General features: G+C 44.0%; 1 protein-coding gene across 1 annotated transcript; it reads left to right on the forward strand.

Moving 5' to 3' along the window:
- The first annotated feature begins 211 nt into the window (after positions 1 to 211).
- Positions 212 to 2,827, forward strand: LOC113319036 (E3 ubiquitin-protein ligase RMA1H1-like). The gene is made up of 2 exons (XM_026567339.1): positions 212 to 407; positions 1,859 to 2,827. Exon 2 carries the CDS (start codon positions 1,875 to 1,877, stop codon positions 2,676 to 2,678), a length of 804 nt encoding a protein of 267 aa, XP_026423124.1. The 5' UTR covers positions 212 to 407; positions 1,859 to 1,874; the 3' UTR covers positions 2,679 to 2,827.
- Positions 2,828 to 16,710: the final 13,883 nt, after the last annotated feature.

The raw sequence follows: 16,710 nt of genomic DNA on the forward strand, positions 1-16,710 counted from the left end.
TAGTAGGCTCCATCCTCCACTTCTCCTTTTTTGACGGTGCAGATTGTGGATTATTTTTTTAGCTTCTGTAAGTCGTGATATGCGTTATCATCTTTCAACGAAGCGTGCGAAGTAATAGTTCTATGTGCCAAGTTAGCACGCGGTTTTTATCCGAATATTTGCTATAAATACAAAGCGTTAGCGAACGCTCGGTTCTCAGCAAATAATTTCAGAAACCGTATCCCCCTCTCCCTGTTTTCTGTTTCTACTGTTTTTCGATTTTTTTTTAGATCTTCGCCTCAAAAATAAAAAAATTCTCTTGGTTTTCTATATTTTCTCTCGATTCTTTTGATATACAGAGTCGCCATTAAATCTCTCAGTTCGGATCGATTTCTCTTTAAAAGTCTAGCTGCTGTATAAATTTTACGGTAAGGAATCTACAGGTGCCCTTCATTGTATCTCTTGTTATCTGCTTTACCTTGTTTAAATACTTCTTAATTTTGAATAGAAGGATGAATCTTGCATGTTCATTTCTGTAATTTGTATCGAGTATTTTGATTTTGGGCATTGTCGACTAGGGTTATGTTTTTAGGTGAATTGATGTGTTCTTTTATTGAATAGAAATTATAGGTTGACGAAGCTTCGATTTCTCTGATAGATTGATTCTTTTGGTTTTTATTCTAATTGAAGTTGGTGGCAGTGATTTGACTCAGTCCGAGTTATTTTTAACTCACTTTGTTTAGGAATTCCTTTGTGCTGTAATTCATTGACTTGGAATTCAACATGAAGCTCTATGGTGCAAATTATCTTAGATAGGTAATAACTAAGACGATTTAGGGTTAGCCTTCCTGTTGATATCCTTTATGCACTTGGTAAATTCGGCATGATATATGTCATATGCTCCAGTCCTCAGATATTCCACATTGGTCATCTTATTAGGCAAATAAGTATGTAATACAGTAGTTTACTGGCAAGCTGCGAAATTCATTGTGTATTATTTGTTGCAAAACTTTAGATGCTCAATTATTTGTTTCATTCTTCCTTGAATGATTCTATCGATTTTATGTTTTCTTTTAATGTCTAGATTTTATGTTTTCTTTTAGAACTAAGTTTTCAATTTGTTTGTACTTAAATATCAATAGTATCAACTGTTTATTTTCAGCGTGGTAGGGGTTAAATTATTGGAATTTAAAACTTTTTCATGTCCTATTATTCTTTATTCTTTATCTAGTTTATAGATCTCACTATAAAACTTTTGCATTGCCTTGTACTTATCCGCTAATGCTGTATTGTTGTTGATATTTTTGCTTGTTTCTTAAGGAGGCAAATCCATATCTTCCAAGTAATATTTGCTTTAGTCCAATAGGGTTGGTTTGAAAGCTATGAGACCATAGATTTTGTCCCACCTCTATACTGTGATTGGGTAAATGACCCTACCTGCTTGTTCAGTGAATGGGTTTGTTGTTGCAACTTGCAAGTGAGTTTGTAATTCATTAATATTATATCTATGTGGGACATCTTTATCAACAACCTATTAGAAAAGAAATGGTCCTTATCTCACCAGTAATGTGTCCCAAGACAGCACAGATAATATTTTTTTTCCAAGCCAAAGCTTTTACATTCTAGGTTACACACTATGGTAGTTGAGAACCTTAGAGATGTTCATAATTGATAATATGGCCATAATGTTTAATCAAGAAAAGGTTTGCTATTGATTGAGATATAGACAAAAACATGAATAAATATGTGCATGTTGTTTTGCCTTGGAGCTGGTAATGAATTCTTTCAAATTCGTGTGAATTCGTTTGTTTGTATATCTGCCTACTTTTGATAACTCCGAACAAGAATCTAAACCCTTTTAATGTTGTGTGTTCATCAGATTTAAACAAATTGATATGGATGCAGAAGCTTATTTCCAAGAAGCCATGTCACACCACTCAGAGATGGGTGCAGATTTTTCTAAGTCATGGGAAAACTCTGTTTCTTCTTCTCCTGCAAAATGTTCTGACAGCACTGATGATGGTTTTCAATGCAATATCTGCCTGGACCATGCCCATGAACCTGTAGTAACTTTATGTGGTCATCTGTACTGCTGGCCTTGTATCTACAAATGGCTTCACTTCCAGAATTCTTCTCCTAGCATATCAGATCAACAGCCACAATGTCCTGTCTGCAAGGCGGGTGTGTCCCAGTCTATGTTGGTTCCACTTTATGGAAGGGGATACTCTCTTCCTCGCCCAGAAACAGACCATAACGACAAGGGATCCTCTCTCGAGATACCTTCAAGACCTTCAGCTCATGGAGTGCATGCCCTAACTGCCGCTAGTCCAACTAGTGATGGTAGTAGTGGTAATCATTTCAGATTGCAATCACAGTTCCAGTCTAATCAGCAACAACCGCAGCATTACCCTCGGTTTTACAATGAGACCTTGGCATCATTTCCTCGTTCAGGGTCCGCGACAGCAACAGTAGCCGTTCATCCGATGGTAGGAATGTTTGGTGAGATGATGTATGCAACTGCAAGAATCTTTGGTAATGGTTCTGAGATGGGTTTATTTGTCCATCCGAACTCATATGATTTGATGAGGAATAATAGTAGCCCAAGGGTTAGAAGGCAAGAAATAAAGACTGAAAAGTCTCTTAATAGGATTTCAATCTTCCTCTTCTTCTGTGTAATTTTATGCCTACTCTCCTTCTGAAACTTGATTATTCTTCTTCTGTTTCTTTTTACTAGGTTCGTTTTACTCACTTTTTTTTCTACCTGTATACATACCTGTAAATGTTTTGGGATGAGCTTTATGAAGATAAAATGTACTTGGATAGATATATCAATTGCCAAAAATATCAACTGGTACCATGTTTGGAAAAAGCACATTATTAAGAGAATAAACATGGGTTTGTCCATCATAAGAATCATGTTTGGCAAAGGTATGCAATAAAAAATATTTTTCCATCGTATACGTCGGATGCTGCATGATATAATACAGTTGATGCTTGTCGATGGGTCTCTCCGCAAGAGGAAAAGAAACAACTTGGAAATAGGTACTTCTATCTGAAACAGCATCCTCATCCACGTCTTTCATTGGAAATGATGCTGGTTTTCCATCATGGTCCTAGCAGCCTTGAGAGTTCTTCTGCTTCTTTTATATCATTATATATGGCTCTTTCCTTTGAGGTACTCCACCAAAAGGTCCAAACACACAATAAAGCTGCACGATTTTTGGTTTTCTCCCAGGTTGGCTTCCCAGGATTCCATTGTCTCTACTGCCTTCTCAATCAGTTTATCTTCAAAATATACAGTAGCCAGAGAGCCCCTTGTATTTGCAATGATTTTTGTTAAAGGGAGAACAAAATGTGATCTGAGGAGCGCAAAAATCGTGGTTGACTCGGTAACTAGAGACAACTCGTACATTTTTGTACTTTGGCCTAAAATATCCTTACTAAACTCACTGTGAACACGTAAATCACGAAGGCATCTATATGTTCACAAACAATATTCGCACTCTAGGTACGGACTCGCACTGATAATACAATGGCATTGATTCCTTGGCTCCAAACCTTCGGGTTTATCATAGCCTCATCCAATAACATCGAGAGGGGCGTTTACGTAGGGGAAGATAAAGAAAACGAAGCATAAAAGTAAAACTCATGGAGCGTTAGGCAAATATAAAGTGCTGAAATGTAAATATGACTGGGATTTACGTGGTTCAGCACTAAGGCCTACATCCACGGGGTTGTTGTTTCACTATCTACTTGATGGTTACAAAGATAGTCGAGTGACTTTGGGGTTTACATAGATCTGTATATTGTAAAGGACTAACTTACACTCACAATCTCTCTCTCCTTCCCTTCCTCAATTTTCCGATCCCCTTACTCTTGGTGGAGAGGGGGTATTTATAGGGTTAGAGTGTGGGACCCATCTCTGAGGACCGTTGGAACCTTATCTTCTTGTGTTTTGTGTCCATCACGCGGGGGTCTTCGTTTATTACTTCATCACGCAGAGTCGTCCTCGTTCGTTCCACGGGTTGATCGACACGTATGCTGCTCAGTGTGTTTAATGCGGGTAGTTGAGGTGCCTGCTCGTGTCAGGCAAGTGTCTTCTGCCCCTGTCACATCCATGTCAGTTCATTTTCTCTCCACCGTTGATCTTGGCTTCTTTTGGGGATGAGATAAAGTAACTCTTCGGGAGTTATCTGGTGCTCCGCAGTACATCGTGTTACCGGTACGTCTTTTTAACTTCTGCCCTTAGATTTGTTCGGGGAAAGATCCAACGTCGGCGGGATGGGCATCTTAGCTGTGGGCACATGTCATCATGCTTTGATGACTTTGTCCGCATGCTCTCCACGTATGTTCCTATATACACGTGTTTGATGATGAAATATGTGCATACAATTTGCCCCTTTTCTTCGGGCTTGAGTGTTTAGTGGGAGCATTGAAGAAAACAGTCGTTACATATTCTTCTTCTCTCCTAATAACTTCTCCTAGAGACTTGGACATGTTTCTTATTCGTGCATTAACTGCTCATTTAATGGGCACGTTTCCCATTCCTCCCTTAACTTCCTTCTCTTTCTTTCGAGTATATTAAGGAGGGGAGAAAAATTAATTTCATTCTCCTTCGAAAATTAATTTCATTCTCTGTCATTCTTTGTTCTTCAACCATTAAATTCTCTGTCTTAGCATTACTCACGCTCCCTTCTTCATTGTTTCTGGTTTGTTTCATTATCTGTCAGTCTTCATTCTTTGTTCTTCGACCATTAAATCCTCTGTCTTAGCATTAATCACGCTCCCTTCTTCATTGTTTCTGGTTTGTTGTCTTCTTACTGCTGCTGTGTGTGGTGGTAAGGTTTTTTTTCTTTGTTCCTTTTGTTTTAAGCTGTGTTGGTTGTAAATTTTCTGCTGTTGATCGTATTGTAGCCTCCCCTTTCTGCTGCTGTCGTCCCTTGTTTGTGATGAAGAACCCTTTTCTAATGCTTGTATGCTAGTTTTCCCTTGTTCTTCGTCTCAAATCGAGGAGGCCATTGTTTTACGTGTATTGATTGGACTTTTGAGTTTGGGGTTTTAGGGTTTCTGTGCTATGTTGAGATGGACTGCTAATTTTGTGGTTTTTTGATCTTTGGTGATGACCTTGTGTTTATTTCTAACTTATTTATGTTTTATCTCTTCGCAGCCATGTCTGACCGTCCGCAGCTTCCTTATCAAACTCCGGGTTCTAGTCTACCGAGATCCCCTCCGCGCAGAGAGTCTCAAATGGATCCCCGTGGTATCAGAGTTTCTTCTTCAGGGGCGAAGGCCTCTCCTCCTAGGAAAGATGGTCCCTCAAAAAATCCTTTTGGGTCTCGAAATGCTGCCGATCGTGCGGTTTCTCATCCTAGTGATGACGTTAGGTGTGCGCAGACACCTCCTCGTGTTGTTGCCTTTGATGTTCCTCCTCTGCGTTCAGTAGTGCCTGTGCAGCACCCTCTACCGCCGCCTCCAGTACTTCCTCTCAAAGGGAAGAACACCAAAGGTTGTGTCCCGAGGACTGAATCGTCTAAGAATCCCTCTTTGAAAAGACGAGCTTCCGAGGCTTTTGTTGGTTCGTCCGACCCCGCGGAACAGGATGAGGCTTCCCCGGTGATACGCAGTGTTTCGGTCAGCAAGAAGAAAGTGACGTTCAAGCATATTGACCTTGAAGTTTTCAAGGAAAAGCATGAGCTTCAAGCCTTCGAGGTTCGTTTCTATGCCCCTGAGGATGATATTACTTATGAGCTCCTCTCGAAGTATCAGTTTGACGAGTTCCATTTGTTGACTACGGTTGGAGCTTTCGAGGCGGGTCTTATGCTGCCGTTGTACAAGTATGGCGACTCCTTCTATTACGATGTGCTTGCTGGTCGTGAAGACTCTTCTACCAATACTCACAGCCGTTCTGTGTCGCAATTATCGGGGAATTATCTCCGTGCACTGAAGGAGTGTTATCTGCGGAGTAAGGGACAGACGACGATGACATGTTACGTTCCAAATCCCGCAGAGAGGGAATGGTATACTTCTGAAAACTTCAACAACTCTTTTGGTGATTACGTCAATAGTAGGAATCGTAAACCGTGGAGTGTTAGCCTTCGGAATCTCGCTGCTCCTCGGGGTGAAATTCGTCTGTTAAGTGAGGTCAGCGATGCCAAACTGAAGTATGTTCCAGGCACCAAGGGGTCTAGTCAGCGGAAACTTTTTCCGGCACGTGAGAGGATCAAGCGTGACCATGACTACGAGTGGCACGCTACTGTAATCGAAGTTGTTGGTCCTTGGGCGTACGGTTGGATTCCCGGTCCACGCGGTTGGCGTCCTTCTGGGAGTAGCAGGCCACGTGAATCTCCTCCTGCTCGTTATGGAGATTTATGTCCCTGGCGTTTAAACTTCGCAGGTATGAACTTTCCCTATGCCCTCGACGTCGTTGAAGGAGACGAGGAGGAAGGTTCTGGTGCTATACTTCCACCGAAGAGTGCCACTACTGCTAAGGTATGGTTATTGCAGTTTCTGGCCGCGCCTGTTCGAAAAGTAACTCTGTGGAAAGTAACTGTTCGGAAAGTAACTCTGTGGAACATGTGTTGGTTTGCAGGTTTCGAAGAAGAAAAAGATTGGGCCGAAGCAGTCTTCTACCATTGTGATGGGTGAGGCTGAGGTTCATGAAGAAGTTACCAGTCCGGTAAACGAAGAGTTTGCCGAGGATGAGATTTCTGATAGGGAAGAACGTATCATCATACTTCCCCCCCTAATGTCGAGGAGGAGATTGGTGCGGGTTTTGAAGGTGATGGAGGAAATAATGCCGCGGTAGCTGATGGCAGTGTTGTCGCTGATATGTCAGTCCCTGCTGGTGATGCTGCGGGAACTCTCCCCACCATGTCTCAAGAGTTCTCTTTTGACCGGGTTTATTCCGCAGGGGATCTCCTTGAGGATGCTCTTGATTTTCCTGAAGACTTCTCTCTACTTTCCCCCAATGATGATTGGGATGTGCTCGGGGGGTCTGGTAAGGAAGACGCTGCTGTTCAGGATGGAGGCGCGGGTGATAACGATGTGCGTGTTGATGCCGAAACTTGTGTTGATGAGGCAATATCAGCCAAGGGGAAGTCCGTGGTTGATTCTCCTTCTGAGGATTTCCCTCATTCGCTGACATTTGAGGTTGAGGACGCCATAATGGATTGGCTTAAGAAAAAGGGTTTGTTGTTTGTCCCTCATCCTGCCCCGGTGGTTGCTGGTGAAAAGGATTCCGATGCTTATACCCGTCGGATGATGGAACTGTCTTCCAAGGCGCGGGTATCTGAGATGTGGGGGAAAAGTTTGAGTGTTCCCGAAGCTACCCTTGTACCGGAGCCTCCTACTTCTGTCGAGGATATGATGGCCATAGCCTACGGTTACCAATATGGTTTTCCTCAGCAGCGTGTCTTGGAGGTAAGTCTTCGTACATATCTCTTCGTGACGATTGAATCCTTCGGTGTAATGATGTTTGCCGTTTTGATGTGTAGATGATGAGGAGTGAGCATTGTAACCATGTGTTGTATCAATTCTTCAAGGAGAAATCTTTGAAGCTGGAGGCTAAGCTTCGTCACAGAGAAAGGGAATTATCTGCGGCTGAGGTAGAAATAGAAGAACTGAAGAGAAGCCTTAAAGAGAAAGAAAGGCTGGGTGAAGCGGAGGCTGGGCTTCGTTCAGAGCTTGCTTTCGTTCGCGCTGAGTTAGAGCAAACTCGCGGCCAAGTTTCAGCTTTCACAAGTTTGATTCTTTTTCCTCTTTTACCCTCGCAGTGCGTCGTAATTCCTCTATATTCCTTAGTTGTTCTGTCTAAGTCTCCCCACCCTATCTCCAGTGGGTGGCGTCCCCGAGTTGATATGGCTTCGAAACGAAAGGGCACGGCAAAAATCTCGTATCAAAGAGCTGGTCGAGAAAATTAAGAGTGAAGACAAAAAGTGGGACGCTCGGGCTGAGGTATGGCGCGCAAGGCATGTTCAAATGGTTGATATGCAGAATCTGTATAACCATGACCGTACTTTGTTCAATGGTACGCTGCTGTGGACACGTGAGAATCTGCGGGAATCCCGTGAGCGAACTTCATTGTTGGAGTCTAAGATACATCTTCTGAAGAGGAATTACGAAAGGCTCGCTCCCTTCCTTTTCCGGGAGTTAATGAGAGCATGCTGTGTCTTACCAGAGAACGGGATGATGCCCGAGCCGAAGTTTGGGCTCTAAGCAAGGCCCTTGCTGTGTCTCGCGCTGAAATAGCACGTCTGGCTGAGTCTGCGAGAAATCTTGAAGTATGTATGTACAGACTTGGCAAAGATGTATCAGAGATAAACAACGAAGTCAACCATCTTCGTCACATGGATTCGATGAAGCAGGTAGAACTAGATGCCAGTCAATTTACTCTCACCAACCTTCAACTAGATTATAAGAAATTATCCGCGGAATATGACCATCTTGATGAAGCGCGAGATGCGGTTGTTAATGAGTATGAAGAGGCTTCGGCTTGTGTCGAAGGTATAACTCTATTTCATCGAGTGTGATTGTGTCTTTTCTGTGCTAACTCCCTTGTGTTGTCTTTTTCAGAGCTCGAGGGACAACTCCGCGTTGCGAATGAAAAATTTGAAAAGACTCAATCTTCCTTAGCGCAGCAGGAAGAACAGACTAATCATTTTAAGAGTTTGGCGGCATCCCGCGAAGAGGCCGTTGGTGCAGCTTCTAAAGAAGTGAATCGTCTATCTTCGTTGTTATCCCAAGCCCAACAGCGGACGACAGTTATTATGCATAAGGCTCGGTGTCAATTGGCTGAGGAGACAAACAAGATGCTGGAGAAGATTGAGCTTGGCCTTAAGACCGAGCATGGCCTTGTGAAGAGTTATCCGCGTCGTCCAGTGCCTGCTTCCTTGCCTGGCTCCTCGGGACCCTCATCTGGTGGGAGCGTCCCTTCAACTCTTCGGAACAACCTGCTGATGAGGCGACATCTTCTAAGTAGAGACCGCGGCATCATTATCCTTCCGTTAGATTTTGCTAGTCTTTTGTAAAAAGAATATTTTTGATGTGTATTCCTTGTAAATTTTTGATGTGTAAATTTACAATCCATGGCCTTGCCGCTTTTTGTAACCAACCTTTATGAAATGGATCATTTTTTTGATATACCTGCAATATCAGTTTGTTGTTTATTTTAGGCATTGTGATGAAAGACGCTAAAAACAAAAGAGTTTTTTAAGTGTTTGGGTGCGATACCGAAGGGAGGTACCTTCGTGATCGGCTTGAGACCTGTCACCCCGCTGGAGAACCCTTGGCCAGAGGATTCCGAGACGGTGGGGGCCGAGGCAACGTTCTAGGATATGGGGTTAAAAAATTTACATACGACCCATTCCGTCGACCCGTTGCCTTAAGATTGGTTGGGTATCTCTTTCTGCTGGGTGCCTTCCCCCTGGTCTTACACTTATGGACACTGATAGGGGAGCCCTGAGAGATTGTAGATTAACTACTTTCCCCAATATTGTTGATAAGTTGATTTCTTGAATTTTTAGGAAAGCTTGTTTGATTGATAGGTTGAGGCCTGCAATTCCTCGTCCAGAGATAGAAACATGTAGAGCGGTCACGCTGTCTTCTTCTTCTGGTATTCTTCACGCAGATGCAAAGCTGCGTTGCTCCTATGGGTAATATGGTTTAAGCCACTTAGCATTCCAAGGATGTCGGAGGACCTCGCCTTTCAGATTGCTAAGGTAATAGGAACCGCTTCCCGCAATGTCGTGTATTATAAAGGGTCATCCCCACGTAGGTGCTAACTTTCCCCATCTCTTTTCTCGTTGATACTGTGGGATAGTTCTTAACACATACTGTCCCTCTACAAAATTCCGAAGCTTGACCTTTTTGTTGTACTCCCTTGCTAGTCTTCGTTGATAATTTTACATCTTCTGCAATGCTGCTTCCCTTCTTTCTTCTAGGTCGTCCAATCACTCTAACATCATGTTTGTTGTGAGATTTTTCTCCCATGCTTCGGTCTTTGTGGTTGGCATGAGGATCTCTGTCGGGATGACTGCTTCAGCTCCATAAGTGAGGAGAAATGGGGATTCCCCGGTGGAAGATCTTCTTGTTGTTCTCTATGCCCATAACACTTTATGCAATTGTTCACACCATCGCCCCTTATGTTCGTCTAATTGTTTTTTGAGGATAAGGGCGAGGTTCTTGTTGGTAGCTTCCGCTTGTCCGTTGCTTTGAGGGTATATGGGGGTGGACTTGTTTTTCCTTATTTTGAAAGTGTCAAAGAGCATGTCTATGTTTTCCCCCTGTAATTGTTTACCATTATCGGACACGATTTCCGCTGGTATGCCGAATCTGCAAATAATATTTTGGAATATGAAAGTAAACACGTCCACGTCTCTGATCCTGGATAAGGCTTTGGCTTCCACCCATTTACTGAAGTAGTCCGTGGCTACTATCAAAAATCGTCTTTTCCCTGAACCTTCGACGAAAGGCCCGACGATATCTATGCCCCATTTCACAAATGGCCACGGGCTATCTACAGAATTTAACAGTGTTTCCGGCGCGTGTATCTTTTTGGCGAAGCGCTGACATTCTTCACACCGTCGGGACATCCTTGCGGCATCATGTATCATTGTGGGCCAGTAATATCCTTGCGGTTTTGCTTTGTCGGCTAGTGACCTCATGCCGCTATGATTCCCTGCGTCACCATAATGGATGTCGTTTAGAATTCGGTGCCCCTCTCTCCGGGATAAGCAACGTAGTAATGGCCCGAGGAAGGATTTCTTGTACAGGACCCCATCCCGGAGATCATATCTTCCTACTTTGGAGAGTATTTTCCTAGCTTGTTTATGATCCGCGGGTAAGCTTCCCTTTTCGAGAAACGCATGGATCACCGTTCTCCAATCATCTTCGTTGCCGAAGTCTTCGTCTTGATTTGCTCTTGACAGGATATCTTCTTCGTCAAAATCGTTATGGATGTCTTCTCCTACTTGGTCTTCGATATTTTCTTCCGCTGTATCTTGATTGGTAGCGAAGGAGAATTGAGATGCAATCGAAGGCTCGTATATCCTTGTTATTTTAATAGCTTCGACGCTTTTATCCTTCAGCATGGATGATATATATGCTAGGGCATCCGCATGCCTGAGATCCTTTCTGCATAAGTGCCGGAATTTGATGTTCGGAATTTGTGACGCCAATGTTTGGACCAAGGCCATGTAAGCTGAGAGGGTGTCATCGTACACATTGTACTCGAGCTCTATTTTCCGTATGACAAGATGCGAATCACTTGTCAGTCATACATCGGTTACCCCCATTTCTATTATTACACGGAGGGCATGTACGACTGCCTCGTATTCAACGATGTTGTTGGTATGCTCTTTGAATTCTAACCTGAGTGCCTGTACAATCCTTTCTCCGGTTGGGGTGGTGATGACAATGCCTATTCCTGCTACTTCCTTATTTTTGGAACCGTCGACGAAGACTTCCCATTGTCTTTGACTCGCGGGTTCGAGAATATCCATTGGATCTTTGCTTTCTTCTTCGTCTTCTGGTATTCCCTTAATCTCTTCGTCGTTGTCCAGGGGGAGGTCTGCTAAGAAATCCGCCAAAACTTGGGATTTTCGGGAATGTTGAATTTCATGAATGATGTTGAATTGGTCAGCTTTTGAGTAGCCCAAACCAATGCTAGGATAAGCTGTTCTATCTTTGTGTAGTTCCTTTCCGCAGAATTGAGGGTCTTACTGACGTAATACATAGGTTGTTCTATCTTCGTATTGGTTTTGACCAACACTGCGCTGACTGCGTCTTCTGTTGCTGCTATGTACAATGCCAAAACCTCATCAGGATCCGGTTTCTGCAGGATCGGAATTGAAGCTAGGTGTTCTTTGATTTTTTGGAAGGCTTCTTCGCATTCTGCGGTCCATTCAAACTTACTCCCTTTTTTGAGAATATTGAAGAAATGTTTGCATTTGTCCGAGGATCGGGCAATAAATCTGCCCAAGGCTGCGATGGACCCATTGAGTTTCTGCACTTCTTTTAAATTCTTCGGGGACGGCATTTCTATTATGGCCTGAATCTTTACTGGGTCTACCTCAATGCCCCTTTTTGTTACCAGATACCCGAGGAATTTTCCCGAGGTGACGCCGAAAGTACATTTCTCTGGATTCACTTTCATGTGATGTTTTCTCATTGCTTCGAAGATATCTCTCAGATCCTGGTGGTGATCTTTGCGCAGCTTGCTTTTGTCGAGCATATCGTCAACGTAAACTTCTAAGGTACTACCAATCCATGGCCTGAAGATAGCATCGACCATTCTTTGGTATGTTGCCCCTGCGTTTCGAAGTCCGAAGGGCATTCTAGTGTAGCAATAAAGGCCATGTGGGGTGTAAAACGCTGTGTGTGGCTGATCTTCTTCTGCCAGGGCTACTTGGTTGTAGCCAGAATGTCCATCCATGAATGGCAGCTCTTCATATCCTTCTACCGCCTCTACCAGCTGATCTATGCTTGGAAAGGGATAACTGTCCTTTGGACATGCCTTGTTGAGGTTAGTAAAATCGATGCATATCCTAACCCCTCCATTTTTCTTAGGAACGACGACCATATTGGAGATCCACGTAGGGTACTTGACTTCCTTGATGAAACCTGCGTCTAGTAGTTTCCGAAGTTCTTTTTCCACGGCCTTATGATACTCCGGTGCAACTTTTCTTATTTTTTGCCTGAAAGGTGGTGTGCCTGGTTTTATGCGCAGCTCGTGTTGGATTACTTTTGGGTCAATCCCAGGCATATCTCCTAATTTCCAGGCGAATACATCCGCGTATTCTTTAAGTAATTTGGTTAGAGAATCTTCTCTTTTTTCGTCCATTATGGTCCCTACTTTGATCATCTTCGGGTTTTCTTCCGTTCCTATGTTGATTTCTTTTACGGGCTCTACTGGCGTGAACACCGTCTTCGGATCCCCGAGAACTGGGACGTTTTTTGATTGCTATTTAGTATGTTTCTGTCCTTCGTTGGCTGTTGAAGTACTTGTCTCTGTGTTTAGGACATTATCATCTTTGGTCAAACCCCTTCCTGTAGTTTCCTTGAGGAACAGGTGTATGGCCTTCTCTTTCGCGGCTTCTTTATTTTTCATTCTTCGGGTTTTTCGCTGCTCTTCTTGTTCGTTGTTGATGCGATCCTGAGTGGCTTGGCACTCCCTTGCAGATCTCCCTTGATTTCCATTACTCCCTCAGGTGTAGGGAATCTGAGATATTGGTAGTACGTTGCCGCCACTCCTTTGAGTTTATGTAGCCACTTTCATCCGATAATGGCGTTGTAGGGGGATGAGGCGTCAACCACGCTGAATCGTGTTTCTACTTTCATGGGTCCGGCGTTAACTTGCAACACGATGTCTCCCAATGGCTTCTTGGGTGAACCATTGAATCCGTAGATGGTGTAATAAGAGGTCATCAGCTGTTCTTCATGGAGTTTCATTCGTTTGAATGCGTCGTAGAATAAAACGTTTACTGAGCTTCCCCCGTCTATGAGGATCTTTTTGAGGTTACATCCGGCCACTGGTAGTGTGAGGACCATGGGGTCGTTATGGTCTTCCATGTCCTCTTCGATATCCTCAGCATCGAAAATAATAGGCGAGTCCATCCACTCTTCGTGCTCGTCCACCTCTATCCCATCGATCTTATACAATTCGCAGCGGTCTTCGAACTGCTTCCGTAACCTCTTTCCTATCTGTGCTGTAAGTGAGGGCCCTGCGGCTTCTGAACACGAAATGGTGTTGATTGTGCGGTTCCCTTCTGGAAGCTGGACTGGCTTGGTTCGTTTGGATCTATCCTCGGTGACATCCTTTCGTATGTACTGTTTGAGCTCGCCAGCATCGATTAATTTTTGGATCATTATTTTGAGGTTTTTACATTTTTCGGTCTGGTGTCCGTTGAAGCAGTGATATTCACAATAATCTTTAGACTTCTCGGTTCTCGAGGGCTGTTTTCCCTTAGACCATGGCCACTCCAGGTTTTCCCCTCCTTTGATCTCTCTCAGGATCCGAGCATAGCTAGCATTGAGCTTCGTGTAAACTTGATCTTCGAATTTTCGATCGCATGTTCGTCGTTCGTCCCTTCGTTCCTTCCTGTCTTCGTGAGGCCTCTCCGCTGAACAATTCCTTTTGGACCCATTGGTTTGTTCTGCTGAATTGGTACGGTGAGACTTCTGCGTGTATGCCCTAGGGTTTTCACGCTGGATTTCTTCAAGACGAGCGTGCTTTTCAATAATTATTCGAAGATCTCCCTCTGTCTTAGGTACGCTTCCATGAATCTCAACGAATAGTTGACTCATTCGGTCTAATCCCCACTTGTAGCAGTTGATACTTACCACCGGGTCCACACTCCCTATGGCTTGGCAGACCTTGTGCCATCTATTAGTGTATTCCCTCTTGGTTTCCTTATAGCCGATTGCTAGCGAAAAGAGCTTATCCATTCCAGTATTAACAGCCTTGTTGTACATGTAAGTTCTTAAGAACTTTTCCGTGAGTTGGTCGTAGGAGTGGATGGAGTCTTGTGGCAGATTATCAAACCAAGACAATGCTGATCCCTTCAGGCTCGATGGGAAGTACCTACAGAGTACTGCGTCGTTTTGACTCCATCTAGCCAAGACACGGTTATAATACCGAATGTGTGCAGCGGGATCACTAGATCCGTCATAGCATTCAAATGTCGGGACAGGGCACTTGAGTGGAATAGGGGTGCTGGCCAGGCGATGAGTTAGGGGCGTGGAGTTAGCCTCTCTCATGATCTCTTCTAACCTTCCCCCGCTTTATCTACTTTTTAACTGCCTGATCTCTGCCATCATTTCATCACGCAGTTCTTCCATCGCGCGGTGGTGCCCTGCACTCTTCTGCTCGTGATAGCTTGACTCTCCGTCGTTATAATCCGGGTCGGATGCGCTACTACCCCTTGCCGCTTTTCCATTTGCTGCTACGATGACTCTTCGGTCTCGGTTTGGTTCTGGTGACTTTGAACTTGCTTCATCGAGTTGTTGGATCGTCTTTGTGCTTAGGGCAATCCGGTCTTTTAAATCCTGTTTTTCTCTGGCCAACAGAGCTACAACATCTGCGTAAATCTTCTGGCTCTTCTTCAATTCCTCAAGCTCGGCCATCAATTGATATGATTGGTTCGACCCCTGATTGGGAGTTCCAGCTCGTGCTACTACGACAATGGTGCCGCCTTCTTCTATGGTTTGCACTAAAGGTGGGGGAGGTTCAGCTTCGATTGTCGGCATTTCCAGATCGGGCGAAGTGCCCATCTGCGGCGTTAGAGCCGCCGGCAAAGTTTGATTTTGCTCGTTTTTTGTTGGCATTCCGAAGGTCGGCGGGTGCGCGGGTTGGTGTGTTCTGGATTCATCCACTCTTTCTTTTGGTTGGTGAAATTGATTCGTAGCAAAAGTTTTGCCGGCTTCCGCAGCCTTTGGGGCAGCCGCTGTTGTACTATACTTTGTTGCTGCTGCTCTGAGGGCCGCGGCTGCGGAGTTAGCGTTCATAGGCGAAGTGATTTCCGCAGTGTCCTGCCTCTGACTGGTCATTTTGGCTTTGTCTCCTTTCTGCTTGCTCCGGGTGATGATCGGGGTTGTCCTTGGTGCTTCCTTTGACGTGACTTTGGATTTTCCTGCTTCCTGCATCTTTTGCATCGTGGGTCCTTTTGTCGCTTTCGTTTTCTTTCTGCACAAGGGAATTTCAAACAGCGAGAAACAGAAATGTCCGTGCGGCTCGGGTTAGTTTACAAAATTCCTTACTCCAAGACCGGGAAAAACTGCCCGAGGGCCACAGAGAACTTTTAAAAATGCGGGTTCATTGAAGGTACGCGGGAACGTGAAAGGATCCCCTTGAAAATGCACGTAGATCTTTTTGAAATTTTTTGAAAGCGACCCACTGGAAAGCCAGGTCCGTACGAGATCTAAAAAATGTAAATCCATGGATCTAAGCGATAAATCTTGTAACCAGTTTAAATTGCTTCGACAGATACTGCCAGGACCATCGAAGATAACGGGTGCGTTTTTGAATATAGTAAAGTTAACAAAAGGTAAATACTGCTAGAGCTGATGAAATAGAGCAATCATATGCTAATTTAATATGAAATCACAGGATAAGATAAATCTTTTACCGGGACGAAGTCCCTGTTTCTAGCGCCAAATTGTGAACACGTAAATCACGAAGGCATCTATATGTTCACAAACAATATCTGCACTCTAGGTACGGACTCGCACTGATAATACAATGGCATTGATTCCTTGGCTCCAAACCTTCGGGTTTATCATAGCCTCATCCAATAACATCGAGAGGGGCGTTTACGTAGGGGAAGATAAAGAAAACGAAGCATAAAAGTAAAACTCATGGAGCGTTAGGCAAATATAAAGTGCTGAAATGTAAATAAGACTGGGATTTACGTGGTTCAGCACTAAGGCCTACATCCACGGGGTTGTTGTTTCACTATCTACTTGATGGTTACAAAGATAGTCGAGTGACTTTGGGGTTTACATAGATCTGTATATTGTAAAGGACTAACTTACACTCACAATCTCTCTCTCCTTCCCTTCCTTAATTTTACGATCCCCTTACTCTTGGTGGAGAGGGGGTATTTATAGGGTTAGAGTGTGGGACCTTACTCTGAGGACCGTTGGAACCTTATCTTCTTGTGTTTTGTGTCCATCACGCGGGGGTCTTCGTTTATTACTTCATCACGCAGAGTCGTCCTCGTTCGTTCCACGGGTTGA

Source organism: Papaver somniferum, chromosome 10, assembly GCF_003573695.1.
Source record: "Papaver somniferum cultivar HN1 chromosome 10, ASM357369v1, whole genome shotgun sequence".
In the NCBI taxonomy this organism is placed as follows: Eukaryota; Viridiplantae; Streptophyta; class Magnoliopsida; order Ranunculales; family Papaveraceae; genus Papaver; species Papaver somniferum.

Excerpts from the sequence above, each read along its gene's own strand:
- LOC113319036 (XM_026567339.1), top strand. The coding sequence starts at position 1,875 with ATGGATGCAGAAGCTTATTTCCAAGAAGCCATGTCACACCACTCAGAG.